We start from the raw sequence: 12,346 nt of genomic DNA on the forward strand, positions 1-12,346 counted from the left end.
TAGAAATTTTGACATTTCAATGTAGATTTGTTTGTTTTAAACAAATGAAACCCTGAAGGCAAGTAAGAAATTCTGTTCCATTTCAACCTTGTAACTGCTCCTAGTCACATTCCCTGGTCCTTCAACTTCTGCTTGTTGCCTAAGAGGTTCCTTTAGATGGACATTTAAACTCAGTGGAGTATATCTACAAGGAAATTAATTTTCAGTGGAGCAGAACTTTACACTTTTTAAATAATATTAATAATATCCACTTTTTTAGATGTGCTCTAATTTCAGAATACTTGAAATCAAACTGTTTCTTCATTTTATCAAAACAATAACCCCATTAACTGATCCTTCAAAAAACTTGACACATACTACTTATGATGCATTGTCAACTGAAATTTTTCAGAAGAGTGTCTGGGTGATTTTCAACCCTTCAAAAATGCACTTTGTCTTCTTCCAACAGAGAAATGCTCCATACTATTTATTAAATACTGCTACTGTAAAAATGAAAATGAAATGAAAATGAGACTGTAGCAGGACATCTCTCTCCAGCACAGAAGAGCTTATCTCTTGCTCGTTAGTTGGTGCAATAACTCAGAGCATCTTGCTCTCACATGAGCCTCACAGGAGCCTTGGTGAAGTAACTCAATCAGGACAGTTTATCTTGTAGTGAATTATTTCATTGCCATAGGAGGGATGCTTTCAGCTGACAGTAAACATCTTGCTGTGGAAGCAGATGTGGAAAGACAAGCTGGAATTTCTGACTGACATACACTTCACAAATTGTAAAAGCTACACCATATTTTCACAAAGCAAAAATATTCTGCACATTCCCTGGAAATGTGTGGGCTTTCCTCACCAAAGTCAGTACCCCACTTTGTGGTTGCTGTCCTGGGGGCTGAGTGTAAGAACTCTTTGTACACTATCAGCAATTTGATGGTAAGTTACATTGACTCCTAACCTGTACTATTTCCTTGCTAGCTGTAATATAGGTACCTTGAAGTCATGCACAATTTTATGTAATCTCCTAGTAGTTCTTTTATTTTACACCGTGTAATAAATAAGTGTTTAAGTCCTCTTGTCTGTTACTTTCTGCCAATTCATTAAGTAACTCAATTTATAATAGACCTAACTGTTCCCTCTTAAGAACTTGTGAGCCAGAGAGATTTAGGTTCAGGTCACCTAAGTAGAGCTGCTGCAAAAAATCTAAGCCTAAGGCAGGGATTTTCTAAATCTCTCACTTGATCCATAACAAAGAGATGGATAGAAACTGACCTCATGTCAATTCCAGTATTTCTATTTTCATAATTATTAGACTTGTTAACTGTTTCTTTTTAATGTATGCCACACTTAGATATTTTCAGAAGTGATTAGTAAGTCTGAATAGTCCACCTGATTTCCGTGATGAGCATTCAGAACATCTGAATGCTTAGTCATACTTCAGTTTCCATTTTCCATTCAGTTTCAGTTTGATTTTGCACAAGAGTAGTGTTCTTAGAATAACTTTACTTCTGAAAAATCTCAGCTTCCTAAGTAGCATCAAGTTCTTTTGAAGGATCAGTTAATGGGGTAAGAATGAGAGAGACAGCCAGCTCTGAAGGCAAATAAAATCCAACATCACAACCCACAAAACAAACTACAACTAAAACAAAGAACTAAGCTTACTTACAGTCCCAACTCATCCCACTGACTTCACAGGTCCTGGATGGGAACTTGTAAATAGCATTGGATTGCAGAGTTTCTGTACTGCCCTGAGTGCTGCACTCCCCTTGAAGTGTATGAAGCTACTATTCCAAATTTTAAGGTTCTGTCAAATATATCTCTGTTGCCATACTGAGACCTCATTCTCACCTGGCACTAGTTTACCAGCTCACAAGGTAAAATTTGTCATGTATTTCTAAATTCTCAATTATCACTACTGCACCCTCGCACCTCACCCGGTTTGTACGTGTCATTCAATGTCTATGGCTTGTCACTGGTTTGAGGCAGAAACCACCTTCTGCATTTCTCAGCACATTTCAGCATGACATTGACCTCCAACAAAGACCTTGTGAATTCCTGGATTTAGATCCCTAGATAATTTTATGAACAGTAAATTTGGTCTCCTTGATAGCTGTCTATTACAGAGTTGGTTTTTACACTTACCAGAGTGCCAGACTTTTTATTCATGGTGTAAGTAATGTTTGCTGCTCTAGCACTGGCTGCTCCTGTCTTCTCCAGCAAGGCAACACCATTCTTGTACCACTGGTACTCAGATGGAGGGGAGCCCTCAGTTTCCTTACAACTCATCTGCACGACCGTTCCTGTCATTGCGGAGCTGGGTACCTCACACACTGGAGTAGTCGGAGCAACTGGACAGTGAAATTGAACTCGTTACACACGTACTTATACTGTCCACATGTGTCAGAGTCTGAAATAGTTCATGCCTCAAACATTGATATAAAGTTTTGCCCATTATAACAAAAACTGTATAAAGAAGCTACAACCAAAGAAGCCTCCCCAAAGATACCTGACTTGGAGTTTGGACTGAAAGTCAAATGCTGAGATTAAATAAAGTGAAAACTCATTCTTAATCACCTGAAACAAGCAAGTAAACAAGGAAAAGAATGTGAGCCAAACCCAGCAGCCATGCTAAGAATCATCTTGGGCTTGCTTTGGAGTGAGGGAGGCCATAGACTGTCACTGATGGAGATAGGAATGCAATGTATACCCACCGAGGTTCATGCAGCAACAGCCAGAGTTTATCGATGTGTGCTCTCTTACACAGGGGCTTGGAATTTCCCATGCTTACAGATATTATTGGTCAAAAGTCTTAACTCTGCACAGCTCACTGGCCAATGATACAGGTGCATTCCTGGTTCAAAGGGATTGGCTGGGGTCCCCTTGTTTGAACTTGAATTCAGCCTATTGACTTAAAACCTGGGGACTTGTTTACTACTTGTTCTCTAACGAGTTAGGCTGGTTGAGTTGGTATCTGTTATGGCCTAATTATCTGTGCTGCTATAGACCAGCTATAGCTGTCACAGTAGCCCACAGGAGCAGGTTGGGAGCAGGTTTGCACAGATTTTCCCCCCAGCTGATGTCGGGAGAGGAAGTTTCGGTGTGTTGCAACCTCTGCTCAGGGGCAGGGAACCCATCCTCCCTTACACAAACTGGCTATGGAACCACCAATCTTGGGAAGGCCACATCCATGGGATATTCATGTGAGAGGCAGCCTTAATCCATCAAAAGCCCCCTAAAGTGCTCCCCAGTGTCATTCCTGAAGCCTTGCACCATTGGACTGTATGTGATACAACAAACCCAGCAAGTTGTAAGAGACAATGGCAAACTCCCCCTGCTCCCCAAGGGAGGAGCCTGGATTTTCCCACCTAGACTGAATATTTATTCACCTATTAGATTCTATGCTTTCAGGGGGGACCTTCACCACCAAGAAGACCAGCTGAAGAGGATCAGTGAAACATCATTGGGATCCATGGAGTGGTGGTATTTTCCTTATTCTGTCCTTGTTACTCTCTGTCCCTCCCACCTATTTCTTATTTCTCTCTCTCTCCTTCTCTCATACATTTACTATTGTCACTGGCATATGATCTCATTTGCACCTTAATTCAGGCAGGGGCATTTTTAAGAACTTTACTAATGGGATCATGGATCAGGCTGACAGTCATTGTGAGGAGGAAAGCACTTGTGCATGTTTGATAACTACCATGTCAATGAAATGAGGTGTAGGAGAAGGGCTGGAAGGCACAATCCTGCTACTGAGAGCACAGTAAAATTTATGAGTTGCTAAAAATGAAGGAGATGCTTACTGCCAGCCTCCCCCCACCATATGCTGTGTCATCCTGTCTCCAGTCTGTGCACTTTCATCCAACCCTAGAGTTTGTTTCACTTCGTTTCTTGTATGCAACCTCTTGTTCACAGACAGATGGAATAATGCAGAATCTGAAGTCCAGCAATTGGCCCCTTCCCTACCCTAGTATTTAAAAACCTAAGTGAGGAAGAGGAAAAAGAGTTTTTGTATTAAAAGGAGTCAATTTTTGAGAAGTGAATGTCAGAAAGATTCACCGAGACTTTGGCAACCATCATAGATACTTCATAAACCCCAATCTGAGGACCAAAACCAATTGGTTATTACATTCCAGTTTAAATTACATTCCCCCAGAGATGCAGGAGAACTGTTTGCTCCTTCTCCTATGAAGATGAATGTCTCTTTTTTGATTTTTAATATGAACAGAAAAGGAACTTAATTTTTTTTTTTTTTGGTACTTAATATTATATAGAAGAAAAATAATGGTGAAGAGGCATCCATGGAACATTAAAAGAACAACTGACACCTTAACTAGTATAGATAGTTTTTTCTTGGTTGATTTTAAGATAAAAAGCAGAGATAAAGAAAACCAAATGAAATACTAATTCACATTAACTTTCAAAAAGTTATGCTACCCCTCCCTTCTCTTTGGCCTTGAAGATTTCAACTTTAAATTAAGAAGTCACATTTAAAACAGGAAAGCTGTTGGGAAAGTAAAGAAAGTGGGGTTACCTCATTGTTGATGATTATCAGAAGTTTGTGCATTTATCATCTTTTATGAAGAACTTAGAAACTTTATGTATAATTTTGAATGATCAATTATTACTAGCTTTAATAGGACAAATCTAGAGTCTACAAAAACAAGTATTTTCTTTTGTCCTTGTACAGGCAAAAAAAAGAAAACTATTGGCCTCTACCACTCATCCAGTGCAACAAATACCAAACCCAGTGTGAGAACAATGTGCTCAGTATTCACTTTTCCATAAATTCCTTAATTGGGAAAGAAAGCAAGACCCACAAAGAACAACTGCTCCCCAGCAGGCACCACCATCTCTCCTGTAAATAAAGCCCACTGATTGCCAGCTCTCTGGCTGTCATTGCACAAAAACTCCTTCCAAAACCAGGACGAGACTGTAGCATATTGGAATGAACTTCTGCTTGTGAATATTTGATAAGTGTTGACAGATGCTGACTTTCCAGTGCCAAACACCATGATCATCTTATCCAGATTCTCAGTCACTGCGTGATTTCAGTTTTGAGAACTGAAACACTCTGATTTAATAAAACCCTAGTTAAGTCCCTTACTAATGCAAGTGTGACTTTTGCCAAGCTGTTTTGTGACGTTGTACAATGTTTGTGTGCAAGTGTGTTAATAAACCCAGCCCGAAGAAGACCCAAAAACCCAGCAGCCACACACTGTGTGGACAACCCTACCTTCAGCACCCCAACACCTCACCATCCAGTTTTTTAAAAAGCCTAAGTAATAAAATTTGTACCCAATACTGTGAGAGTAATAGTAGCTTCTCCCAGGCGTTGCCCCTCTTCACTCTTGGCACTGATTTCACAGCGGTAGGTGCCAGAATCCCTTCTAGTCACATTCCTGATTCGGATTCCTGTATTCAGCATCTCTGCTCGGCCTCGAAGATCACCTTTAGGGAGAACAAGACAGAGAGGTTTCTGCTCTTTGCTTATAGAATCATAGAATCACAGAATGGTTTGGATTGGAAGGGACCTTGAAGATCATCTTGTTCTATCCCCACTGCCATGGGCATGGACACCTTCCACTAGACCAAGTTGTTCCAAGCCCCATCCAACCTGGTCTGGAACACTTCCAGGGATGGGGCAGCCACAGTTTCTCTGGGCAACCTGTGCCAGTGCCTCACCATCCTCACAGGGAGGAATTTTCTTCATATATTTCCTCTGTATATCTAGAATAAATTTCTTCTCTTTCAGTCTGAAGCAAATATCTATGGCTCATTGGCTTATTCTGGAATCATGTACAATTTATTGACATTTTACATCATACTGTACATAAAACTATTGTTTTTTTGTTCAGTGTTAGTTACGTATCACCAAAGAGCAATATGAAATCCCCTTCTCAAAACAGTATGAACCTTCCATTTAGTCCAAAAAAACACCTTCAATTCAAAAAACCTCCATCTACCTTACATTATCCACTTGGAAGATGGAATGCATTTTTCTGCAGGTGGTTCAAGAAAATGCATAGAACAGTAGTGAGGTGACTGAAAGACATCCCTTTCCACTAGAGACATGGCAATCACTAACTTAATTACCTTAAAGAAAAAGTTATGAGTGAGACCACAGCAGAGTATTTGACATTATAACTTGGCAAGAAAAACCTGATGGATTTACAAAAACACTGTCATCAGACTTCTTACAATGAATAAGTCTTTTTAATTCTACAGCTTATTATGAAAGTTACATGCACACACAGAAGCATGAGTCTGAGTGTTTTTCTAAATTAAATATATGCAGAAAAAACCAACTTCATCAAGGTCAACACATCTGCAAGCTCTACAAACTAACAAAATCTCTGTGCTTTTATTTTATTTCTCAACCTTTGTTTATTGTGTACAATGTAACAGAGACTCATATGTTCTCCAACACACAAAGCTGAAGTAAATCCTTTTCAAAACATAAAAAGAGAAATTCTACTTCTGAAAAGAATACAAATAATTTATAATATACAGCTGAGTTTATATTTTATGTATATAAAAAATGCTGCATTATTCATATCTAAGCCTCCTGCTTTACAGGAGACTTGAGAAACCTCTTTTTAGGATAGGAGTGCAGAGCCTGCAGTAGTTTAGGGGAGTTTACATCTGCATGTAATTTCATTGTTGAAAAATCCCAAGGAATCTGCAGTACCATTTTTCTTAGTCTTTAATTTTATTCTATTTAACTTAATTAAAAGGTAAATAATAATTGATTATTTTATAAAGAAATGCTTTTTTTTTCCCCCCCGAGAAGAATTCTCTTTCTGAAAAGGACAACTCATCTATATGAACAGCCAAGAGCCTTCTTGTTCAGTCTTATTCTTGGTGTTGCTTCCCAAGAAAGAGTCAATAGCTATGGTGGAGAATGACATGTTAAACCATCTGTTTGCAGTACTGTACCTGTAAATTCACTGTTGTAGTAGACAAATGAGACTCCTTGAGACTGGATTTTCTTCCACTCTATTCTTAAACTCATCCCTTTTGAAAATTTGTGTTTGCAACTAAGAATAGCCTCTAGAGGGAAGAAAAAAAAAATAAAGGCAAAAAGGGAAAATTAGAGATTTTAGTATTGTGTTGGTATACATTCAAGTTCCCTGAAATTCATGTTCCTCCTTCAAAAGAACTTGTACAGTCAGCAATGGCTAGATATCAAAGTGATCCTTCTCCAGATTTACACACGGTGGGGAGAAAGAAACCAGTAATTTTATTATACTTCAGTGGTTTTTGGGTCAAACCTCAGATGTTGGGATTCCCATGCTGGATAGGGTTTATTACTTTCCCCATCTAACATAGGAATATCTACTTTATCAATTACATTCTTTATTACTACCCTCATTTTAGTTTAAACATTTCTGAGCAGATCATCCCAAAAAAAGGGGACTCTGACCCTGTTATAAACATATTTTTGAATTACCATTCTGAATTCTGTATCAATAGCTTTTCTGTTTAAATGTATAACTTAATGGAGATGAAAAATATTCCAGTAAGATGGTTAAAGAAACAAATGCAATATAGACCTTGCTACCTGTAAGCTACCAATTTTCCAATATAGGCCATAATATCCAGAGTAAATAAAATAAAATCCTTTATAGTTTTGACAAGGCCTGTCTAGCTTTCATAATCTAACATGCACTGCTCAAACATAATCAACCATCATATTTCTTTACAGTCTAAACAAATGAGTCTGGAAGGTAATTAAGAGCTGCAGACAGATCTACTCCTTTGCACTTCAGAGTCTGATTTCCTAGGTCTGCTCTGAAAAGAAACAAAAACCCAGACTGGTAGCCTTGGTGATACCTCATAGGGAAAAAAAAAATATCCAGACTTGAAAGAAAAATTGAGGCAGGAGAGCATTCCTTGCCAGAAACATGTTACACGTGCACTGGCTGTTTTGAAAAACATACTGTGCACTCAGGAAGTCTGAGGTTCCTGACTTCAGGTTGAGTGTATGGGTGGAGGCTTCCTGAATATTAAGATTTGCTAGTTTCCTTTCCATTTTGTTTTTGTCTCCTTCTAACAAAGAAAAACCATCATTCAAGCTCAGCTTGCTTTTGCTGCTGGCCTGGTGACAGTTGGCTTGTCAAATGAGCTGGTCTGTGTTAGCTGACCCAGAGACCGCTCAGCTGAAGTGTTCCCAGCTGAACAAGTCACCTCTGTCCCAAATGAGCTGCCCCTTTCTTGCATGCCCCATGTTTTTGTTTCAGAAAAAACCTAGCACTGATGCCCACCCACTAATCTTATTCAGAGAAAAGGAATGGATAGAAGAAAGGGAGTGTGCACAGAACAGAGACAACACAGTAAAATCATCCTCAGTTATAGCTCCCCTCTCCTGCTTTTTCCCATAGGAATGGAGTCAGGGAGAGGTACTTGATTTGCATTAAGGTAGGTCCACAGGACACTGTGCATCAGCACTGGTACTGCTAGGCCTGCAAAAGCCCTCTGGAATCTTGGAGAGATCTGCACAATATTTAATTTGGATTTACAGCTGGTCTGGAGGCTATCATTGGTGATAGAATTATAGAATATCTCAAGTTGGAAGGAATGCTAAGAGTCAGTGAGCCCAACTCCCTCCTCCTTGCAGAACTACCTAAAACAAAACCATGACCAGCAGTGTCACCTAGATGCTCCTTGAGCTCTGTCAGGCTTGGTACCATGACCACTCTCCTGGGAAGCCTGTCCCAGTGCCTGACCATCCTCTTCTACAGTAAGAGGAGTTAGAGGAGAGAAGGAAAATGCATTTCAGACCAGCTGCACCCACAGTGGAATAACTGCCTATTGGCCCTACCATTCCTTAGTGCTGCTACGCATGGAGAACTTGGCTTGGCATCTGGGCTGTGCTAAACTGATTCCATCCAATGTACAAGTAACAAAAGACAAAATACAAGCCATATACCGCATGAAAAGACAAAACCTGATCAAGTTTTAGTATTACCTGAAACATTTCTCTGTGGTTTTGCCTGCCTTTAGCTCTAAATGCATTCTGTCAAGAAAAGAATACTTAACAGAAGTCCAGATGACAATTTTAGAGACCTCTAAAATATTTTATTATTACCTCAAGAAGCTGAATAAGGTTTAAAGCTCAGAGAACAGGTTTTTTGATCCCAAATTCCCACCTCTCTCCACTCCAACCAAATTCAAAAAACAAACCCACGTAACCCACAAACCTCACACTACAGTACTCCCCTTTCTCATCTACCCAGCAAACAGGTTTTCCTCTTTGCCTCTCTAAGTTCTCCACCCCATTATTTGAAGTATTTTGCTATTTTATATATGACACACATATATACACATATATAACTATGTAAATAGCCATTACAGCTACTGACAAGTAAAAACAGCTATTAAATTATTGTTAGTTGCAATTAACTAACTTATATTTGTTCTCTCTAGTCCCTCACTTTTCTGTCTTGTAAGATATTTAATGTTTCTCCTTTCCATCAGCTCCCATGACATTGTGTGGAAGGAAACCAGGCAGAAGTTACAGGGCTGACACACAAGTCACAGAACCATAGAACAGGGGAGGCTGCAAAGGAACTCTGGGGAGCACCGAGGTCAACTCCACCTCGAGTAAGAGAAAATGGGGACAAGACCAAGATAACACAGAATCAGTGGAGAGAGTAGGCACAGGACCCCTTAGGAAAGAGGAAGACAACCTCAATAGCTGCACAGCTTCTGTATGAATAGTTTGCATGTATTGTGTATACAATAAAAATTATCACAACAATGCCCATACTGTACCCTTGAACTCCTCTGCTTTTACATTTTTGTTATCTGTTTCAATGGAGATTCCAGACACATCAGGACCTGCAAGGGGACAGCAAAAAAAAAGACAATTCAGCAATAAACATTTGTGATTTCACATGCGCTTTGGCAGCTACAAGCAATATTTTTGAGACCTCCTCACACTGTACAAGTTAGACATTGCCTATGAGAAGGAGAACAGACAAAGAGCTAGACCAGGGCTGGCCTTGAACAGTTAATCTTTTTTCTCCAGGTTCTGGCATCTGTAAAAAATAAGTAATATTTATTTTTTACAATGGCATAATGATATTTAAGTGTAAGAAGTTCTATATAAACAGTAAACATTTTATGCTATGGTCATGTCTGTTTATAACTGGGGAGATATCTATTAATCCATAAGTATATTTTCTAGAACATCCTTATTACAAGGCATGCACATTTTCTGAATACCACTTAGAGATTCTAAAGGGTAAAAAATATGTACAGTAATTGGCAATTATCTCAAATTCTTCTTGAAAAGGGAAGGAAGATAATCAAGATTTATCTAGTTTTAACTCAGAGAAAGAAAAAAAATCCCCATACACTCTTGGATATCTCATTGTTGCATTCCACTAAGGGGGAACTGCAGGGGGTTCTTCTAAAACAGATGGCTGAGGATGGAATGATGTGAAATCTTCTCCTAGCTGCCTCCTGCAAGTAGCACTTGTACAGCCCCTTCCCCCACATCTCCCATAATTTCAAACAATATTGAGACAGAACTCAAAATTAAATTGGTTCCTCACACTCATGTAGTGGGAGCACTGAAATTCCAGAAAGAACATGTGAAATAACCACTAGACCTACATCAACCCCCACCCAGCTACCAGGAATTGGGCACAGATATTATAATTAATCCACATCAGGCTAGCAAGTGCTTAACCACAGCTGATCACAGTTCTTTACACAGGTCTAATTTTTTTTTTTTCCTCAAAAGCATCTCAAGTTCTCTTGGTTTAGTACTAGTTTTGAAGACAGCACAGACACTTCTAATGCAGTCCATTTCCTCCGTCTGCATCAGCCAGCTGAACAATTGCTACAGCAAGTATGGACAAGAACTGAGAACCTGTTTCCATCAATGTTTAGAAACTTGACTTAGTCAAAAACAACTGACAGAAACTAGGAAAATATCAAGATTAGACATTCTTAAGCACACATCTCCTTCGTCTATCCCTAAATAATTAATTTCTCTTTCTCCTGCTTGATAGGGGAAGAGTTGCACATACCCTAGCAGATGAATATCTAGTCTTGACCTGAAGACACAAACAAATTAACAATCTCTTGATTCTTAAGTTCTTTTAAAAGTTTTCTATGCCTTCTGATGTTTACAGATTTCTACTACAGTTCTCACATACTGTTCATGTAATTAATTATTGTTTTCCATTCTTTGTGGGAGGAGAGAATTGGTAGACTGTTAGCTTAAGCAGTGTAGTTAGAGAGGTAGCAATTTCTTCCTCCAATCCACTATCACTTTTAAAATTCTATATATTACAAAGTCAGAAATAAAAGTTTCTTCCTTTTACTCTTTTAATTTTAGTGTGAGTGTGTAAGTTATTTTGTGTCCTAGTGCAACAGATTGATACCAGGGGTTGGCCTGACCCAGGTGGAGCACCTTGAATTCAGTCTTTTTAAACTTCATGACATTCCCATGGGCCACTTCTTGAACCAGTCCAGGTCCTTCTGGATGACCTTCAAGTGGAACAACAGCACCCTCATCTTGGTGTCACCAGCAAATCTGCCAAGGGTGCACTTGATCCCTTTGTCTATGTCAATAATGAAGACATTAAACAGCACTGGTCCCATAACCATAGTACCCTATCATAGTTTTCTTCTCAATTAAAGATCATTCCCTATGGTTTAAGTCCAACAGAACAGAGGGGATTCTTCATTCATTCTGTTCCTATGGCCTTTTTACTCCTTAATTTTCTAGAGTTTTTTCAGCATCCTTTAAAAATACAAATTACAGTTCTACAGGTATCTATAATCACTGCCTCTGAGTCATGGAGCAACACTCAGAAATGGTATCTGAGTCCCTGGTGTTGTAGCAAGAGTTCAGTTATTCATTCACTGCGTATTGTGGTGGTCTGACCTTGGGGGGCTGCCAGACACCCACATAGCTGCTCTCTCACCCATCCTCCTCAACATGACCAAGGAGAAAATAAGATTAAAAAGCTCGTGGGTCAAGAGAAAGAAAGGGACTCAGGGAGTTTAGTTAGCAGTTACCATCACGGACAGAACAGACTAAATTTAGGAAAAACTAATTACTGCCAGTTTAAAACAGAGTAAATGCAGTAGTTGTGGGAATGTGCTCTTCTCTGCTGCTTCTTCTTCTTCATGCTCTCCTCTACTCCAGCATAGTCTGCTTTCTATAGGTCACAGTTACTGCCAGGAGCCTGCTCCATCATGGATTCTCTGTGGTGCTTTCTAGCTATCATACATGCCCTTCCAAATACATGTCCAACAATTCTTGTGTCTAAAAGAACAAAGCCTCACCTGACAGTGCAAAGTGAAATTCCATGTGTGCACATTACCAAAAGATGCA

At 39.3% G+C, this 12,346-nt stretch overlaps 1 protein-coding gene across 6 annotated transcripts in view; it reads right to left on the minus strand.

The window, feature by feature from the left end:
* The window catches only part of JAM2 (junctional adhesion molecule 2), a 32,856-nt gene that overhangs the window by 5,061 nt on the left and 15,449 nt on the right, over positions 1–12,346 (minus strand). For all 6 annotated transcript variants that reach the window (XM_072922695.1, XM_030260895.4, XM_072922832.1 and 3 more), the window contains exons 2-5: positions 9,766–9,831; positions 6,928–7,041; positions 5,287–5,439; positions 2,131–2,336 (exon numbers count right to left, since the gene is read on the minus strand). In XM_072922695.1, the coding sequence (XP_072778796.1) occupies positions 2,131–2,336; positions 5,287–5,439; positions 6,928–7,041; positions 9,766–9,831 (539 nt within the window). The remainder of the gene's footprint in view (positions 1–2,130; positions 2,337–5,286; positions 5,440–6,927; positions 7,042–9,765; positions 9,832–12,346) is intronic.

Source organism: Taeniopygia guttata, chromosome 1 (assembly GCF_048771995.1).
Source record: "Taeniopygia guttata chromosome 1, bTaeGut7.mat, whole genome shotgun sequence".
Taxonomy (NCBI): domain Eukaryota; kingdom Metazoa; phylum Chordata; class Aves; order Passeriformes; family Estrildidae; genus Taeniopygia; species Taeniopygia guttata.